Source organism: Leptopilina heterotoma, unplaced genomic scaffold, assembly GCF_015476425.1.
Source record: "Leptopilina heterotoma isolate Lh14 unplaced genomic scaffold, ASM1547642v1 Lhet_92, whole genome shotgun sequence".
Lineage (NCBI taxonomy): Eukaryota > Metazoa > Arthropoda > Insecta > Hymenoptera > Figitidae > Leptopilina > Leptopilina heterotoma.
The window spans coordinates 2,512,773-2,534,296 of record NW_025111199.1 but is presented as its reverse complement, the minus strand read 5'-3'; the positions used below and the strand labels follow the sequence as shown (position 1 = coordinate 2,534,296).

At 25.7% G+C, this 21,524-nt stretch overlaps 1 protein-coding gene across 2 annotated transcripts; it reads right to left on the bottom strand.

Annotated features, from left to right (window-relative positions):
• Positions 1 to 1,640: 1,640 nt before the first annotated feature.
• On the bottom strand, positions 1,641 to 20,185 carry LOC122512024 (protein cueball). 2 transcript variants are annotated; one of them, XM_043627628.1, is made up of 7 exons: positions 19,980 to 20,185; positions 10,225 to 10,440; positions 6,332 to 6,521; positions 5,196 to 5,804; positions 2,855 to 3,163; positions 2,329 to 2,611; positions 1,641 to 1,865 (listed from the first exon to the last, which is right to left on the bottom strand). In XM_043627628.1, the coding sequence occupies exons 1-7, from the start codon at positions 20,077 to 20,079 to the stop codon at positions 1,770 to 1,772; spliced, it is 1,803 nt and encodes a 600-aa protein (XP_043483563.1). In that variant the 5' UTR covers positions 20,080 to 20,185; the 3' UTR covers positions 1,641 to 1,769. The 2 variants fall into 2 exon arrangements, with proteins under 2 accessions (XP_043483563.1, XP_043483565.1); XM_043627630.1 differs by having other exon boundaries at positions 20,001 to 20,185.
• Positions 20,186 to 21,524: the final 1,339 nt, after the last annotated feature.

Genomic DNA, 21,524 nt, shown 5'->3' with positions numbered 1-21,524 from the left:
AAAAGACTGAGTGAAGAAAATATGCAGCGAAAAAGAAAAGAATCCGAATGTAAAGCTAAAGAAAAAGCTCAATTAGAAAAAATTGAAAACGCTAATGAAAACGTCAAAGAATCAGAAGGTCAACTGTAAGTTACACAGGAATCTTACAAAAAAGCCGTCGAAGCTTCTGAATCAATGCAGAAGGAGGTCAATAAAGTTCTTCAAGATGCTCTTAAATCAAAGAATATAGCCAAATCTGCAGTTGTCAGAGAGATGTATTCTGGGTTAGAAAACCTAAAAAAAGGACGCGATAGACAAATTACATTTAAATATTAATAAGCAAAAATCTGCAATTCTGTTCTCTGATAATTTTTCCTAGATTATCAGCTCAGCTATGTGCGAGCATTCAAATACATGTCATTCGCACTTGTACTATAAAATATGTAAAAATGTTATAAAATTCAATTAAGTAATAATTTTTTATTCATTCTTTACTTACTGTTCACATATTTGTTCATGTCAAGATTTTTCCAGATAAGTTGAATTAATGTAAGTATATGTCGTGAATATTTTTTTTATTATACCTGTTTTCTGTAAAATTGCGCCATTAAGGGCATAGTTAAAAAAGAAGAGAAGAAAAATATCGATTTTTATTTACATTTTCGCTTACAGAAAACAATAATACGCAAACATTTTCGTTATATTAACAAATTTATCTTCGCAAACAAAAAATATCGTTCACTTTAAGAAAATAATAAATCATAATCAATAATAATACATAGTTTGTAAGTAAAGTTTTTGACAATAACACTGATCTGCAATTGATTACATTCTTTAGAAGAATATAGGCTTATTTGTGTTGTTGGCAATAAAAAAACGACAAACTGTGATATTAAAGTATTAAATGCATAAAATAGGTCATCTATGCCTATTAAGTACTTTAGTACCTAACAAAAAGATAAAAATTAATTTCATAAGTGATCAACTTTACTGAAAAAAAAACTAAAGTTGATCATCAGTTTCTTAATTTTTGTTCTGAGAATGTTCCTAAAATATTCCTAAAACATTTCATGTCCACCTCTTATGTCTCATCATAAAATAAGTAAGAAAAAAATTAATGCTCCAATTAAAATCTTTAGTGTTATAGTTGTATAAACATGAAAATGAAACCAAAATTTAGGGAAATTTTTATTACAGCGAATTTTATGAATAAATTTTATTTTACTTGAAGACTTGGTATATCCGTATATTATTCTCTTACGTTTAATTTTTTCAGAAAATCTAATCTAGACAAATTTTATCAACTTTAAACATCAACCAATCATTTGATTAACATTAAAATTTGTAGGGTACGTTAGGAATGTCATTAGATCGCAGATTACAAAGATGTAAGTACAAAAACTTTTATTTTAGTGAAGGCCATCATTTCTGTTTTAACAAGTGATAATATTAGGCTTGATCAATTTTAAAACAAACCACAATGTTCTTATTTAATTTTGCATAAATCAGTGTAGAAAAAGTCAAGATCAGACCCAATACAAATTGGGTGCTGATCGAAGCCCAGCTCTAAGTTGGACCATTTCTACACGGAAACAAATAGTTAAATAACCATTAGTAAAGAGAAAAAAAGAGATATATACATATATTAACTAATACACTTATTCGCATTAAATGATATATATATTTTATAACTTTCTTTAACAAAATTCTGTTGGTAGAAAGAGAATTACAACTTCCTTTACATTATAAAATGTTTTACATGTTTTGTACTTTTGTGCAATATTCATTCATTAGCTATTGTTATCTTCCATATTAACCAAAAGACTTTTCTTTTCATCTTTCTTCGATTTTTGAGAAGTGTTCCTCAACTTTGGTTCAAAACATGGCTGAAACAAACAATTTTAAAATCAATATTAAAAATCATGTTGAAAAAATTTCAGACATAACGTGTCACATGATAACTTTAAAATTCAAAATGGCGGATCCAATATGGCGGACTTATATTTTTAAATTGATTAAATTCACTTGAAACTTGTTACTCGGGTGTTTTTGGGGTCGCTTATTACGAATATGAATTCAGTTTTTAAAAATTCAAAATGGCGGATCCCATATGGCGGAAATTTTTTTAAATAATGATAGAAATCGCTTGAAACTTGTTATTCATGGGTTTTTGGGGTCGTTGGTAACGAATATGAAGTCAGATTTTCAAAATCAATATTGCAGAACAAAATAGCGGACATTTTTTTTAAATTAATAGATCTGCATGCAGATTATTCATTAAATATTTTCGGTGTTTGAAGTAATATACAAATGAAATTGAATTAAATTGAAGTAGAAATTAGTACTTACTGTCTCACAAATGTTCATGTTACAACAATTTTCTATAGTAATTTCGCATTGAGTATTCGAAATTGGTGGTCTACTAGTCAAAGGAGTTGTTCCATCTTTGCTCAAAATAAATCGCTTTCTTATTCTCGGCCTGCGTCGTAATTTGCTAATATAGATGGATAATATAATTACAAATATTAGCAGCAATACAATCACTGTTGATAAAATAGGAATAGTATTATCACAATTAAAAACTCCGTTAATTGACGTTGGTTTTTCATAAGTTAAATTTGTGCCCGAAAATCTGAAAAAATTTAAAGATATATTAAATTAAATTCAATTTTTTCCAGTCTAATAATAAGCTTGAAACCAAAGAATCAAAATTGTCATCTAATAGGTGTCATGGCCTGTAAAGTTAAATTCTTCTCATTTAAAATTAAATGACAACATTTAACTCAACACTAAATAATTTTAAATCTTACTTTAAGCCCACTTTTGATTACAACGGTTTACATTAGATTAAGAAATAAAAATTGTAAAAACTTACTTATTTGTATTAAATTCTATATTATTTACATTAGATTCTATATTCCTTTGGCTGGTTGAGTTATTTTCAAGTTGCTCTAACTCACATCGACTTCCTTTAAAACTTTTGCAATTGCAAGTTGGCATTCCGTTCTTTATTGTACATTCTCCACCGTTTAGACAATAATTATAACAGACATTACGTTCACATCTTAGGCCAATGAATGAACTGCTGCACTTACACGTAGGTAAACCCTTTATATTGATTGTGCAATTTCCCTCAAGGCAGTAATTATGGCATACAGAAGTTTCACAAGCTGCACCCTTGAATCTTTAAATAAATTAAAAGTTCTTTATTATTATATTATTAGGTATAATTTTGAGTAATTAATTTAATCAGATACACAGAGGGACAGGAAACCAACAAACTTGGTCAAAATAAAAAATTTAATTAAGGGGCTGTTTGATTCGTAATCAGCAAAAGTAAAAGATTCATAAGATTGTAATGAATTTTTGAAAAAATAAATTCTAATAAGAAAATTGAATTTGAAATAATTCAGGGTTGCCACAAGTCAGGAAAAGTACAGGTACTGGAAAAAATTGAATTTTTAAAATTCATGAGAAAACTCTGAATTTTGAGGTTTTTTTTTGTTTGACTCGTAAACTATGAAATTACCACGAATTTTAATACAAAACCTTCAATTTTTTCTATTTCTGACAGTCAGTTCTTTTATTTTAAATAACTTAAGTTTTCAAAAACTATCATAAAATTATGACTTATAAATTATTCAATGAATAATTATTACAATTTTCATAAATACTCGATTCATAGAAGAATTTTAGTTAAAAATACAAAAAAAATTGAATTTTGGAAAAGTTACAAATGATTCCAGAAATTCAATTATTTTCAAAAATTCTTCGCAGAACTTCAATTATGTTTAAAATTTTTTAAAACATTCTCATCAAAATTTTAATTTTCTTTATAAATAATAAAACTCCTCTTCAATATTCAATTATTTTTAACAATCAATTTTAATAAAATTCTTGTCAAAATTTCAAGTATCTTTATAAATAATAAAATTCTATTCGAAATTCAATTACTTTAGAAAACTTTTAATAAAATTCTCGGGAAAATTTTAATTATTTTCATAAATAATAAAACTCATCGTAGGATTTTAATTATTTTTGATACAATTTTAATCAAATTTCTCGAAAAATGTAATTATTCTTAAACATTTTATTAAAATTTGTCAAAAGAATTCAATTATTTAAAAATTTGTTGATAAAATTCTTTATGAGAATTCAATTTTAACAAACATTAAATTATTTATTTTTTAAATTTAGATAATTGAATTCTTCTAGAATTTTCTTATAAAAATTGATTTAAAAATGAATTAACGAATAATCGATTTATTATTTATGAAAATAATTGAATTTTTCTCAGAAATTTTACTACACTCAAATCTCGCTATAACGACCTTCTCTATAACGAGCGCTCTCTATAACGAGGGCTCTGTCTCTCGGTATAGCGAGAAAAATTTTCTCCCGATTACCCCCACTATTTATAAACAAATGCACATTCAGTTGGTTTAAATTTGGTTAAAATCAATTTGATTTATATGAAATAAAAATAAAAAGTCACTTCTTATTTGAAATTATATCAATGAGTCGAACATCTTCAAAATTTAAGCTTATATAAATTTTCTGTATGTTAAAGTTCAAAGTAAACTAGGTTACGTTTGTAATTTTGACATTATTTAATTTGTAAACACTAAAAAAAATGAATAAAGAATCTTAAAAGTGGGGATTTCTCATTTCTTCTCTTGCGCTCGTAATAGAGGGAGACTTGACTCCCGAACTTCTCGTTATAGCGAGATTCGAGTGTACTTTTAAAAATAATTGAATTCTTGCGAAGGATTTTAGTAGGATTTTTATAAATAATTAACTTTTTTTTGAAAAATTTTATGGTAATTTAAATTATTACAAAACATGAAGAAGGCGATTGCTTTTTTCATGTTTTGTAATAATATTCTTATAAGTTGTTGAATTTCAAAAAGGTTTGAATTTGAATGTTTTGAAGAATTTTAATTCCTACGGAAAAATAATAATAATTAAATATTTATTTAAAAAAGAAGTTATTGATGTTTTCGAATAATTTTACTTTTGAAAAAATTTGTAAATAAATGTAATAGAAATTTTTTTGAGTATCTAATAATTTTGAGAGTGAATCCGAATATTCTTTAGGTTCAGGGAAAAAGTGAAATTTTTGTCTCGAAATCAAGGAAAAGTTAGGGAAAAATAAAATGAAATATTTGTGGCAACCCTGTAATTGTTTGAATAAAAAAATAAATTTTAAAACTTACCCTGGTCTACAGGAACAAGACTTATCTACTTTATTGTATATACCATTATTAAGGCAGTGTATAATAGTAAATTGGTTTAAGTCAGTTTCTTCTGTACTAGCAGTAAGATTATTAAATATTGTATTAGAAATAACGTTTTCTTGAGGAATTTTGTTACTCTTTCTTGGAGTGTCAGTGCTGCAGTTGATTGATACACTATTAACACGAGTTATAACGCTAACTGCATTTGCATCTTTGGATAATTCATAATAAGATTTTAACTTTATCGGAGTGTTTCCAGCTTCTTTGATTTTATTTATCGCCCATGCTGCATTGTAAACCCAATCTATCCAATAAATTTTCTTTAAATCTACTGTCATATATACGGGCTGCTGATGTTTACCATGGAAAATCAATTCACGATTCAATCCATCAAGATCACTTCTTTCAATTTTATAGTTAATCCCCTCCTCATCATCTATCCAATATAATTTTCTATTTGTTGCATCTACTGTTACTGCCACTGGATCATAAATATTATCTTTAATTATTGTCATTTTATTACTGCCATCAAAATTTGATCTTTGAATGCTTGGATATTTTGAATTTGTGTTTCCCCAATAAAGACACCTGAATCAAAAATTTGATAAAAGATTTTATTAAAATTAATGTCTTTTAATATAATAAAATGAGAGGGAACATAGTCAAGGTCGGCTCATCTTCAAGATGGGCTTTATTTTAATATAACTTCAAATTTAACTGCTTTTTCTTCTTGAAATGTTTATCACTTTTTTATTTTGAAACCAAACAATTTACGATGTTCGGCAAAAGTGTTCCTCTTCATAGATTTTTTCAACAATTTACTTTAATTGTCCAAATTCATTTTGTAATAAAAGTTATAGGATAGGTCAAAAAGTGGGCCGACCTTGACTATGCTCCCCTATTTATATAATTATTTGGATAAATCATTGTAGCATTTTCACATGTTATCCTACATGGTTCCTTATACAAAAACCCATATAAAATTCTAGAATCCACATGGTTAGATTGCAAGTCGATGGATAAAGTATTTGATAATGGGTTATTGATAAAATCTTTTTTCGAAATAATAATAATAATAAATACGAAAAATATTAATGTGAGAATTTTATACACACCTGTTACAAGAATCGATAGCGATGGTGCGTGGATTATTTCCCTTTAGGTCAATAACTATTTCTCTATCTCCTGGGATGCCATTTAAAGAAATATGCATTTTCATAATGGTTTGTTTCAAAGCATCAACCCAAAAAAGTGTACGAGATGAATAATCAAAAGTTAAACTAGTAACGTATGTACCACTGGTAGCTGGAAATAAGAAATGTTTATTTTAAGTCTCTGAATATATAATATTAAATATATGGGTCATTCCATGTAAAAAGGCTAAAATTATTCATAACTATAAATTTTCATATTTTTGAGCTCAGTAAATATAAATCTATGGTCTGAATTAAAAAATTCAAAATGGCAGATTAATTTGTCAAAATTCAATATATTTAATTGAAATCAGTTGAATGTTGATACTCGACCGGGGGTTAGTGGGGTCGCTGAATACAAATTCAAGGTCAAAATTCAAAATGGCGGATCCAATATGGCGAAAGATTTTTTTAGAAATCGTTGATATCAGCGGCTTAAAAGGGCTGAATATTGTTACTCGGGGGGTTTTGGGATCGTTGAATACGAATTTAAGGTCAGAATTTAAAATTCAAAATGGCGGATCTAATATGACGAAATATTTTTTAACCCTCTGAGAACACATGGGGTCATTTTGACCCCACGATTTTTTGCGAAAAGCTTTTTATCTATTGTTTAATATTTTTTATAAGGATTTTAAAGTACACAGACTTATTTTACAGAGTTTAAACTATATTTTCAAAAAATCCTTAGGTTAAGCAGATGAACAGTTCAAAATTGGTTGAGCATTGAAAAATGACCTAAAAAAGAGGTGTGTTCTCCGAAGGTTAAAAATGCACAAAAAAAGTCATATAAAAGTCTCATTGAAATTGAGAAACAGAGAAGCAGAACTCAACGAACGCCTCAAAAACCCCCGAGTAAAAATATTCATCTAAATTCAGTTGAATACACGGAGAAAACTGGATATTCAAACGTAGATATTGAAAAAATACATTAACTCTTAACATCAAAAATATTAAACTTTAATATCTAGATATTCAAATCACATGTTAGATATTAACGCTTAACATCCAGATATTTACTTTTAATATCTAGATAGCTGTCCCTATGTTAAAGAATAAAAATATTAAACTTTAACATCTAGATATTTACCTTAAATATAATATATATATATATATATATATTTTGCATTTTGCATTTTTGAATTTTGACTTTGGATTCATATTCAGCGACCCCAAAAACCCCCGTATATCAAAATTCATCTGAATTCAGTTGAAAACATTAAATTTTGAAAAATTAATCTGCTATCTTTATATTCGCCATTATTAAAATAAGAATAATAATTCAAAGTATTTTGTGGATTAACTTCATTCCATTCGATTTTTCAAAATTAGCGCCAATATAGTGAAAACTTTAGCTCGATCTATAATCTACTATTTATCTATAATATTTTTGAAAATAGAAAGGCGCATGCTTATTTCCCAAATATCATTTGACCGAACTGTTATTTTAACGAAATGTCACTTTTGCGAATCGCCATTTATACGAATTGACACTTTTGCGAAAAGTCATTTTTGCGAAATATCATTTTTACGAATTGTCATTGGGAACGTTCACAAATGATGTCACGTTTTTGGGGGGAGGGGGGGGGGTCTCTTCTAAACGTGACACAATATATTTTTATATGTGAAATTGCGTGACAGGGGGGAGGGAGGGTCTAAAATCACGAAAAATTGCGTGACATCATTTGTAAACGCTCCCATTTTTACGAATCGTTATTGTTCCGAAATGTCATTTTTTCGAATTGTCATTTTTACGAAATGCCACTTTTGTGAATCGACATTTTTACGAAATGTCACTTTTGCGAATCGCCATTTTTACGAATTGTCACTTTTGCGAATTGTCATTTATGCGAACTGACATTTTTTCGAATTGTCAATTTTGCGAAAATTGCTATAGTACCTAAACTTGTATGCATATATAGATTTACTCTATCAATTTTTTGCAAAAAATGACAATTCGCAACAGTGACATTTCGTAAAAATGACAATTCGAAAAAATGGTAGTTCGCATAAATGACAATTCGCAAAAATGAATTTTCGCAAAAGTGACAATTCGTAAAAATGGCGATTCGCAAATGTGACATTCCGTTAAAATAACAGTTCGGGTAAATACAATTCGGTAAAATGACAGTTCGGTCAAATGACATTTGGGGAATAATCATGCGCCTCGTGTATTAAATGAAAATGCAGCTAATTAATGTAAATAAAATATTTTTATATAATAATATTAATTTACTTTACATCACCAACATATGATAGAACTGAGAAATTTTCAAATTTAAATTGTGTTTAATAAAAATGACGGAGGAATGGTCTGCGCAGAAGGATAAGAAAATTAGTTGTCCGTACCACAATACCGAGTAAACATTCACCATGAATTAGATGAATTTGAGTGTTCTGCGCATACTAAACATATGCAATGTAACAGCTGTTGCACACCTCAAAAGAGAAAAGTGGCGCCGCAATAAAACTTTATGCGCAGAATACTTTAATTCGTCTAGTGCATCTAAAACCAATTAAGAAGACCCTCCACCGTTAGCGAGGCATATTCTGATCCGTCCTTACTGCTAGGTAATGTGCACAATATTAACTTTCGTTAATGATAAAAAATGATAACAATGATAACAATTAAAAGTATTTTGAGGATTTATTATATTCCTTTAGATTTTTAAAAATTAGCGACACTTCCAAGTGTCAGGGAGTTGATATTATATAGCCGAAGAAGTCGATAAAATTATGAAAAATTATTAGATGTGGACCTATTAGATCTGCAGATCAATGGAAGACTAATCAATCTTTAAACATTATAATTTTTTATTTACGTATCAATTACTTTTGTCATCTTTTAAAGAGGGTGTTTTTTCAATTTTTTTTGTGATTATGGGTTTTAAGGTGGTTTATCTAGCATCCCAGTCATAAATGAAAGATCTAATCGACGTCTAAAACATCTATCTATAAATAGTCTAAATCGAGATCTACATAGACGTCGAAGTGGGACGCCACAAGGAGTCGAAATTATTGTCTATTAAACATCTACTTAATTCTCGTTGGTGCGCATCATAAAAAAATGAGTATGTGTTAAATGAGTCGCTTACGAATAGGAACTCTTATCAAATGAATCGTGAGTTGATCCGGAAATAATGAATAGTAAAGATGCTGTAGGTTATAATGGTTTATTATCTGACCCTGCTCTGAGGTCAAAATTGAATCATAGCACTGTTGAATCTATTTTACAAAAAGGTCCTTCTGGAATACCCAATATATCTTTTCCTTAAAATCCTCAAAATCGTTACTTCAATCCTGCGCTTATTGTAAAAAGAGTTTCAGAAGGGAGAAATTGTGGAGAGAAAATGGTTAGTGTACTCTGAATCCAGTAATAAAATTTTTTGTTTTTACTGCAAGTTATTTGATATTTTTGATCAAAGTCGTCTTTGGCTAAAAACGGATCAGATGAATGGACTCATACAGGAAAAATTGACCAGAAACATAGGAATATACGCATAATTAAGCATTTCGAGATTCTTTAATTCTTTAAAGATCTGTATTCTGTTGGATAAACCACCTTAATCTTTTTAAATAAGTTACTAAATTAACTTTACTTTTAAAATAAAATATAAATTGCTTTGGAGATTTACCTACCTCAGTTGGATTTTCCTACAGTGTGCGCGATTCATTAAAAACTATGAAATCAAGTCATAAGTCCGACTCGTTTCATAGTTGGTTCTCTGATATTATTCTTCTTTTTAATTCATTTTAACCTCCTTGATTTATAAATATTACATGGTCAATTTTTTAACAATTAAATAATATCTTACCCTCCAGTAATCGTTGTGGTTTGGCGTTTTTATCATTGATGATAAATCGAAATATAGAACCATTAATATTTTTATTATCACTGAAAAATACAGAGTGAGTGGCATCATCATAAGCAACTCCTGTTAACATTTTAGCTTCCGGAATTTTTATTTCTCCAACTATCGTTCCATTTTTATAAAGAAAATCAATTCTGTCTCCAACTGCTACCGCCATGTCTATATAAGACAAAAAATTATTGTAAATTAGCAATTCAGTAAAGGTCAAAAATACAAATTTTAATTTCTTTAACCCTTTTGTGCCCCCAAAAAATTCAGCCAGTGGATATTATTGAAACTTGTTACTTGGAAGTTTCTGGGGTCGCTGATTACGAATCTGAAGTCAGAATTTCAAAATTCAAAATGGCGGACATTTTTTTCAAAATTGTTCAAATTCTCATAAAATTTGTTACTTGGAGGTTTCCAAGGTCACTGATTAAGAAACTGAAGTCAGATTTTCGAAATTCAAAATGGCAACCCTGAAAAAACCCGAGTAGGTAATAAGCTTCTGGCGAATATGAGCAATTTTCAAAAAAATGTCCACCAACAAAAATTTTGAAAATCTGATTTTAGATTCGTAATCAGCGACCCCGAAAATCCCTGAGTAAGAAGTTTTAAGCGAATTTGAGCAAATTTTGAAAAATTAAATTTTGCTATTTTTTAACAATATTATAAAGTTTAAATAAAATAATTTTCTTGCAAAACATTGTAGTTTATTAATTAGAAAAGTTGTTTATTTATAAAATATTCATAAAGAACCATGTTTCTAATCGATTTTCAATATCAAAAATCAAACTTTGACTAATTCTTATTTTAAATAGGTAGATCAATTATTACTTATAAATATAGTAAGTATTATATTCTGGAATACTTTAATTTTGTAATAACAGTTTTTTGTATTAATAAAATATCTAAAACTGAAATATTAATAAAAACTTGAAATATATATTTGAAAATATCAGTGCTTAAACACTCTGAGCAACCAAATGGATATAAATTTATTTTAATACGTCGTTTATATCATAATTTTTATACAGATAAAGAGAAAATTAAAAAAAAATAATTTACTCTTTTTTTGTAAAAAATAATTTTTATGCTTAATTATAACAGGTTTTTAATCAACTGTTCATTCACTGGTGAAGTGACCCTATATCTTCGAATCTCTAAGGTTGCTCGCACAAGAAATGTCGTTACTATGTGCGAGACACGTGTTTTGTTTAAAATTTTATAAAATTAAAATAAAAAATTGTTCCTTCTTCTATTGTGAACACTTATGTGAAAATACATAAGTATAGCAATTTTTAGCCCTCTAGGTCAAAAAATGGACGCGTAAGTCTCATTTTTACATAACAGTTGGTAGTAAAATTGACTCGTACGGTTTTTTTTGAGACCTTTTCGAAATTCATGATTTAATTTTTTATAAATACTATAAAAAATTTGATTCAAATGTTAGACATTTTTACAAAAAATGGTTTACTCAAAATTCCCTACATACTTATTTATAAATTTCAAACATTTTTAACGTTTGTTTAAAAAGAAAATTATTTTGACTAAAAAAATATTTCATGAAGTAAAAAATTCCTCCATAATTCTATATAGAAAATGTTATGTTTGTGTTTTATAAATTTCTAAGTGAATACGTCAAAAAATTGTAATTTTTGTGTGGAAGTATAGTTAGCGGACAGTTTGAAAAATGTGATTTTGAGAAAATTCTGTTTAAAATTTTCTATTAAAAAAATCATTAAGTTCGTATGACTATGGAGAAAACAGCCTTAAAACAAAAGATAGTTTATAGTCTTTTTGTCTTAGCACCGCAGTTTATCCTAAAGACGCAGCAATATTTTTGCTTATAAAATTATTTTACATCGTTTACATATTCTTGAATGTCAAATTAGAAGCTTCTAATGCGTCATGTACTCTTGAAAACAATGTACAGATATTTAAAACAATAGAAGCTACTGTGCGCGCATTGGGATACCATTCAGATTATAATTTAAGCTTATAAAACCTAACGATTATTTCTTATTTTTGAGACTCTATTGAGTACCCAGTTTTTCAAAAAATATAAAATTGAGACAAAAACGTGTCAAAATTGTTTAATCCGTTTTTTGTCTCAATCTGATATCCTTTGAAAAACTGTCAATATAGAAATATTGTAATGATATGAAACATCTAGAAAAAAATGTCACATTAAGAAGAAAAATCCTCTCAAAACAAAAGTATCCTACTTTAATGTAGAATATTTTTATATTTAATTAAAAATATTTAAGGGGGGAAACCACATTAGGTGGCTTATTTTTATGGATTTTTTAAAATTTTTTTTGGGGGGGAAATATAAATTAAAATTCAATTACATTTAAGCATCTTTTTATTAGTGTTTTGAACAATGTTTATAAATTCTTTTGATTTATTTTAACCAGAAATAAGGCAGATATGCTGTCGTAACCACTGATGGTCCTGATATTTTTTCTCGACTTGCGTGACATGTAGCAATTTTTATTTTTAACTAAAATTTAAAAAAAAAAATTTCTTACATTCTTAACTTATTTTCTAAGAATATGAACCTCATTTTAGGTAAAAATAATAAAAATTTTTAATTTTGAAGGTGTTTGAAATTTTTCCTTAAATTTTCACAATTTTTTTTACACTAATTAGACAAAAAAACACTCTTAAAATCGTGATATCACCTTAAATGGTGGTTCATATTCTTCGTAATTTTATAAAGAATAAAACTTCCAAATCTCATTATAATCGGTAAATATTTGTTTAAGTTAGACTGCACGCAATCATAAAAAATGTGATTTTGAGAAAAACGCATTTAAAGTTTCAATTTATTTTTTTTTGTTCAGCAGAAATTTTTTTTAAAGTCACAAAGAGTCATATAATAATAGAAAAAATAATAAAAAATTTCTAAATATATATACTTTAAGAAAATGAAAAAAATAAAAAATAAATTTTTTGAAAGTTACAATTAGGTTTCCCCCCTTAAAATTTAATTAAAAAAGTAAATACGTTAGTTAATGTAATTAATTAATTATAATCGTTAAGACGTTAATTGAATTAAAAACATTTAATTTAGTGAATCAGAATAGCCTTTTTTATCAAAACATAAATTACCTTTTAGAAAAAATCGGTCAAACACGATTTACAACAATTAAGAATCAATTATCATTGAATCGTTTTTAATTGTTTTTAATTGGTTCAATTGTAACCAATTGTTTTTAAATTTTTTAACTGTAGATGGAGTTATATTCTACAAACTTCTTTTGTTTCTCTTCTTTTCTGTCAAAAGCGTTTCACATATTTTTCATTTAACAAAAATGTATTTATAAAAATGTAAATTTCAATACAAATAAGTGTAAACTGATGGAAATACAAATTTAATGTTAAGTCATTAATTTAATAAAGATGTTAATAAGTTTAATTACAATGCGAAAATTAGGTGTTTACTTTTTTAACTGGTGACAACTTTTAATGAGTGACAACTTTTAATGAAACAGTAAAAAGCTCACAAGTTTTAATAAATCCGTATAGATTGATATCTACGTTCATGGTACAGATTTATAAATAGTAATATTTTTAATTTAAAAAAATTAAATATTGTAAAGCACTTGTGGGAAAATATTGTTTGTAAGTGTTTTAAATATAAAAATTAAATTTCTGAAATACAATAAATTTAATATAATTTTGGCATTTGATTCCGATTCTAAATCGTCGCTTGGGGGGAAAAGTGTGCCATTTCAGATCGACGACGAAAAACATGTCATTTGATGCGATTTGTGAAGACTGTACCTTTTGTCAGACGAACTGTGAAAAAAGTGCCTTTTCGACAATGCAAAAATTGATTTTTTTGGTTGTCTGTAAAATTACAAAAAGTTGGTAATTGGATTTTTATTATTTTTATAGTATATTTCGTAACGAGTGCGAGCAGTTCAAAAATTCAAAAATTGGCAACTGCTAGCACTAGTTGCGAACGATATTTTTCATAACAAGGTGCAAAAAAGTGCCCTTTTTTACACCGCGTTATGAAAAAAAATATTATTTAACGTGATATAGTTTGTTGACCGAATTAGTTGAAAATATTTTTATTAGCATATTTTATTGCATTTTTAATAATATGATTCAAAAATATTTAATTAATAAACGGTCACTAACTTCAAGAATATACAAAACTATTAATATTTGTTAGAAACGAGTAATGTTTTAATCAACCAACAATATGTACATGGTACTGAAAATTTTTTTTTTAAATATCAAATTTTTCTATAATTATGCAAATAAAGATAACTCGTCACTGCATTTTTCCCACAAATAATAATTTATTCTACGTTTTGAAAATTATTATTGAAGATATTATAATTGCCAGTATAATTGTATATTTTTTGTAAATGAAATATAAAAAATATTCAGTGACATCTTGTGCAAAAAATAAAACAAAAAACAGTAGTTTCTGTAGAGCAGAATAAATTATCATTTTATTTGTCAAAAAATAAATACAGTTTTTTTTATTTGCTTAATTAGATAAATTCCATTTATCAGCAAATTTTTTCTATTTAAAGCAAAATGTTTTTTATTGTAAAAATTGTAAAAATTGTAAAAATGTTTTTGTAAATAAATAAAAAATAAATATTGAATGAAAAAAGTTTTTGGAAAATATTTCGCTCGTCTCAAATAAATATTAATAATTTTGTATCATAAAATTATAAAATATGTACAATAAAAAATGTTAATAAAAATAATTTAAATTATTTAGAATTTAATTAAATTTAAAAAATAATAAAAACTATCTTACGTTAAAAAATATTTTCAAATATTATAAATTATTATCCAATGACCAACTTCTCGTCATTGTACAGACAACCTAAAAAAACTTTTGCTTCATCGAAAAGGCACTTTCTTTACCGTTCGTTTGAAAAAGTACGTTTTTCACCGTTAAACACGAAAAAACACAGTTTTCACAAATCGCGTCAAATGGCATTTTTTTCTTTGATTGATCTGCATTGGCACAAACTTCCCCCCCCCCCCCCCAAGCGACGAAATATTTAAAAAAAAATTTTGATAATCTGTAAAACTTAGTTTGCATATGAGTACACAAGATATCTCAAAATCTTTTTAACCTATTTTGATAAAATTAAAAGTATGAATTCTCCTTTTATTAAAACTCAAAGTTTAGGTCAAAAATGAGTTCAAGGTGTTTAGCAACTTGTAAAAAACATATAGAAGTCTCTCAAAGTTTACTTTAAAATCTTAACCATTGTTGCCTACTAAATTAAATGTTATTAACATTTTTATAATTATGTTTTTGAATATTCTTTGATATATTTTTATTTTTATAACCTATTATTATTATTATTATTATTATTTTTTCATCTACTCTAAATTAAATTTTTAAAATTTTTTTAAAATAAATTTACGAACAATTTTCAAACATTTTCTTCGTACGCTATAATTAGATGAAATAAAAGTATGCGACTTGCAAAACCGTTTAAGCCCTAAGCACAATAGAGTCGCGAACGTGATGTATGAGATAGAAGAGGACAAAAGTGTAAACATTGAATCACTCTGATCACTGTCTGAAATTATAGATTGTTATTTAGTTTTTTTTTTGAGATTATTAATAAATTAAAAAATTAATTAAATATTTGACATCATATTTATTTCATTTTTAACTTTAATATTTTCAAGTACGTTTTTTAAATTTTGCGTTAAATATAAATGCTTTCATCGTATATAGTATTAAACATTGAAAACGATAGGGGATGATTGCGGAGATACTAACACGTCAATCCGATCGGGATAACCTTCTTCGTGGCACGATTAAAAAACACGACTCAGAACGACAGAACTTTTTTCTTTATTTTTTTAATGAATTCTAATCGATTTATTAACGATAATAAACACTAATACATCCAAGAGGAAAATTCTTTTATCATAAAGAATTTTACTTTTAATATTTTTTAAGGAGTAAAATATTAATTTTTAATACTTTCTAAATCAACTTTAAAATTTTTACTATTATAATCAATGAGCAAAATTTTTCAAAAATTTGACGACATTTTTTAAAATGTTAATTACTTGTAATAATTAATAATTATTATATTTTATTGAATTAATTTACTTGTATATTTAAGTTTATGCATTTTTTTAATTAAATTTCAGTTTTCATTAAATTGACGTGAATTTGATGAAAGTAGAAATTTCTCAATTTAATGATAAAATGTAGGATAGAAAATTGTATAAATTAATAATATGCTCTAATATTCGTTAGAAAAAACAATTTTTATTTAAAATTAAAAATGTCAAAATTTCGAAAGGGCACATCCATTAACTATGTTACCAATTTAGGGGGAGGGGGTCCAAAATTCTAGAAATTTGCAGGGGGTCTAAAATGTATGAAAAATTGGTAACATAGTTTATGGACAGCCCCTAAAAAGAAAAAAAAAATTATTATTTTTATTATAATTAAATTTTGTTTTTTAACAAAAAAGTAATTACTTTAACTATTATTCACTTTACAGGTCTTGGTTAAAGTATTTCATACAAATTTTTGAAAATTAAAGTTTTGAAGAACTTTGATTACAAATTCTAAAAATAATTAAATTCTCAAAAGTTTTAATAAAAATCTTCAAATAAAAATTTTAAAATTATCTTTAAAAAATTAATTTATTACTGAAAAATATTATCGTCAAAGTAAAATTAAATTGATGTGAAATCAACGTCAATATGATTTCAAAAAATGTTCACAATGTGGGACACATTTTCGTCATTTCGAGGAATCAATTTAACGATCAATTTGATATAAAATTGATGAACCATTTCTCTTTGGATATAATTCATTACTGGCCTATGTGCCTTAAGTTATGAACGCTCAAATAAACGAAATTTATTTATTTATTCTTCAAATTAAAATTAAAATTTTATCACAATAATACTGCATAATTTTTTGTCAAAGAAATTATAAGTACAACAATTCTTTTAATAAGAGATTCAATTATTTTTGAAATACAAATTTTAAAAATCTAATTCTTAAAATTGTTTTATCACAATTTTTTAAGATTTAATTACCTTCAAACAAAGTAAATAAAAATTTATAATATTTAATTTCTCAGACATATTAAACTTTTATAGAAGTCATGGTCACATTTATAATTAAAATTCTTTAAAATTTTGATTATTTTTATTTAAATTTTTCAAAAATTCAATTAGTTTTCAAGAATTTTATCAAATTTCAATTGTTTGGAAATTTTTCAATTGTATATCATTAAAACAGTATTATTTTAAAAAATTTTTTTTAAATATTAAATAAAATTAATTGTAAGAATTTCTTTAATATAATTTTTTTGAAAATATAATACGTTAAGAAAAAAACATGAGCAGTTACAAAAATTATAAAAAGTTCAGTTTTTGTATTTAAGTAATTGAATACTAGAAGAATTTTCGGAAAATTGTTTAAGAAAATTGATTTAAAGAGAAATTCAGTTGAAAATTGTAGAAAATAATTGAATCCAGGAAGGGTTATAATTGTAATTTTTATAAATTAATTAAATTCATAAATTTTACTGATTTTCCTTAAACTTTCATATTTTCCTGTAAAAAGAATTTTGTTAGGGAAACTAATTTTAATGTCAGTAAATTGTCAGGGAAATGCCAAGGAAATTGATAAACTGAAACTTGTGACCACTCTATTGATGTAGTGAGAAATTTTTGAAAATATGAAAAAATATTTCTTTTATTTCAACTTTCAGAACTTTTGGATTATATTAGTCTGTAAAAAAGAGTCTTGAAATGCATTATCACACTAATGTCAATAAAGCATTTTGATTGTATGTTACATTCAAATTAAAAATAAGTATAAGAAGATTAAAAAATGTTAAATATTTCAGAAATGATTTGAATTTTAAAAAAACTTGAATTTAACATTTTTCGTGATATCTCATTTAAAAATAAACCCAAACATAGAACCAACTTTTGTATTTTATTTTAAAAACCAAGTATCATAAAGATAATAAAAATCGGGTGTCCACACAATTAAGATCGAAATACATATTTATATATGGGCAATTCCACGTGAAATTCTATGATATTCTAAAATCGGTTTTAATAACATATTATAATATATTATAACATAATTTTTTCTCGTTCTTTATAGAAAAATAATAAATAGGTATTTTTTTATTTTTGTATAATTGCCCAAATTTTCGAGTTATGAATTTTCAAAATTTAGGATTTTTAAAAGTAGACCTATTTTCAGTAGCTTATAACTTTGAAAGTATTGAGTTTAGAAAAAAGTTGTCAAAGAAAGAAAATTTTAGGTTTTCTTCAACATTTAAACAATGTAAAAAAAGTATTTTTTTAATATGGGAGTGATTAATTTGAGTTTTTTCTTTATTTATTTACACCTGATAATATAGAGAAAATTTTCTAAAAAGTCCCATGATGGGCCGATTGAGTTTAAGGAGTTTAAAATTTTTTGGAAAATTTTCTCTATATTGTCAGGTATAAATAAATAAAGAAAAAATTTAAATTAATCATGTCCAAATTTAAAAAAATTAATTTGTTTATAAAAAAATAATTTTTTAAATTAAAAATAAAAAAAATTTTTTTTTCACATTACTTAAAAGTTGAAGAAAAACCAAAATTTTCTTTCTTTGACAACTTTTTTCTAAACTCAATACTTTCAAAGTTATAAGCAACTGAAAATAGGCCTACTACTTTTTTACCCAAATCGAAAATTTAGGCAATTATACAAAAGTAAAAAAAATTCGTATTTATTATTTTTCTATAAAGAACGAGAAAAAAATGTTTAACCGATTTTAAAATGTCATAGAAAAATTTCACGTAGAATTGCCCATATACATATAGTTATGTGTATGTAGTTATGTAATGTTGTTCATTTATTAATTCCATGTATAATGTAAACAAAATTTTTTTTTACATTATTTACAACTCAATTCTATTTTTAATTAACATTTTAAATGGTTTCAAAATCATTTAACTTCATATAAGTTAAGAGGAAAGTTTTTTTAAAAAAGTCGTTGTTTACTCTAACCTGAAAAAACTCACATGTATGAATTGATAGAATATTCTGACATGTTTATAAATTTTTTTTATCTATGTGTATATAGTGCATAGATATATATAGATACTTATATGTAATAAATAACTATATTACTATATATTATTGCTATCGTCTTAAACTTTAAAGGTCATGGTAAATAAGTTAAAAAATTTTTTTTCGAGTTAAAAAAAGTGTTTTTTTTTGAAAATTTTAATCACTTTTCATCATAGTTTAAAAATGGGTATATCACGAAATCTAAAATTGACATTATGAACCCCTCACGTGGACGGACAGAATAATGTAAAAGTCTATAAATTATATATTTTATAAAATATTCTAATTAAAAATAATTTCGATGTGTATTTTTATAATATTTTGAATAACTTCTATACTTTCTGTATAAATTTATATGTGCATACTTTTTTTCAAACTCAAATTATTGTTTTTTATTTATAAATAATTGCATTAAAATTGTTTTCTGATAACCTTAAGATAAAATGTGTTTACTTAATATTTTGAAGTCATTGTCAAGTTCAATATTTGAATAAAAAAGCAAATAATTAATGTTAAAATGACTGAAGTTTTGAACACATTTGGCCTACGTGACATAATATACTTTTTGAATGGAGCCAATGTATATTGATATTGAGCAGTTAAATACCGGCGAATTTTAGCAGCTTACCCCACGTTTTGCCGCTTATAAAAGTTAAAAAAACTGTAAATAATACAGTTGACGCGAGAAATCGCGAATCAGAAGACATTATGGTGTTCCTTCATTGATAAATGTTTAAATTATCATGTTCTCGAAAGCAAGTCGCGGGTTAAAGTAAGACTACACTGAGAACAGGCCTTTCTCCCACAATGATCGCGAACATACTAATACAACAATGATTTGCTGTAGATGCACGAGTATAGCAATGGGTAGGAAATTGAGTGTGCGCACCAGTTTCTGGTAAATGCACGAAATATAGGCTGTGCTTCATATTTCAAATGCAGTCACGGAACGAGTCGAATTTTATTTATTTTAATTAATTTGCAATAAATTAAGAACACATTTTAGACCAATAATGTTGTTAATTTAATGTATTATTTAATACAATTATTATATTATTGTACTATTTTTTTCAGTAATATATGACGTTACCACGTGGTTTGTTTGAGGTTATATAAGAATAATATAAACATAAACTATGCTATACATATATCTACTTTGAAATCCCGATAATAGATTCGTACAAGGACGATATAGAATAAAAAATTTATTTTTACATTGCAAAAATAATAAAAATTAATTAATTTTTTGTAAAATTTATATATGTATATACCATTCCACGTGAAATTTTTCTATGACGTTTTAAAATCGGTTAAACATATTTTTCTCATTCTTTATAGAAAAATAATAAATAGGTATTTTTTTATTTTTGTATAATTGCCCAAATTTTTGAGTTATGAATTTTCAAAATTTAGGATTTTTAAAAGTAGACCTATTTTCAGTAGCTTAGAAGTTTGAAAGTAATGAGTTTAGAAAAAAGTTGTCAAAGTTAATGTAAAAAAATAAAAAAAAAATTTTTTTAATTAAAAAAAATTACTTTTTATAAACAAATTTATTTTTTTTTAAATTGGGCGAGATTAATTAAAATTTTTTATTTATTTATTTACACCTAATAATATAGAGAAAATTTCCATTAAAGTCCCGAGATGGGTCGATTGAGTTTAAGGAGTTAAAACAATTTTTCAAAATTCGCTTGCAAGTTCCTCGTATAAGTTACTTTTAAGGGGATGTCAAAGTCGATGCGATTTTCCCATTGAAGCTCAATGCAAAAATCCAATCGACTTTGACATCCCCTTAAGAAAATTTTCTCTATATTATCAGGTATAAATAAATAAAGAAAAATTAAAATTAATCGCGTCCAAATTAAAAAAAAATATGATTATAAAAAAAATAATTTTTTTTACATTACTTAAGGAGGATGGTGACTGTCTTTTCGGGGCAGTAGGCGGCGAGAGGGGAATTCACATGCTTTTATATGGGATTAAAACTGCAAATACCAAACAGTAAAAAATTTTTAAAAACATTGTTCTATAATTTGGGCATTCTAAACAACGAGTTTTTACAAATTTCAAAAAATTCTTAATATTTTTATTTGAGTCACCATCCTCCTTAAAAGTTGAAGAAAAACCAAAATTTTTTTTCTTTGACAACTTT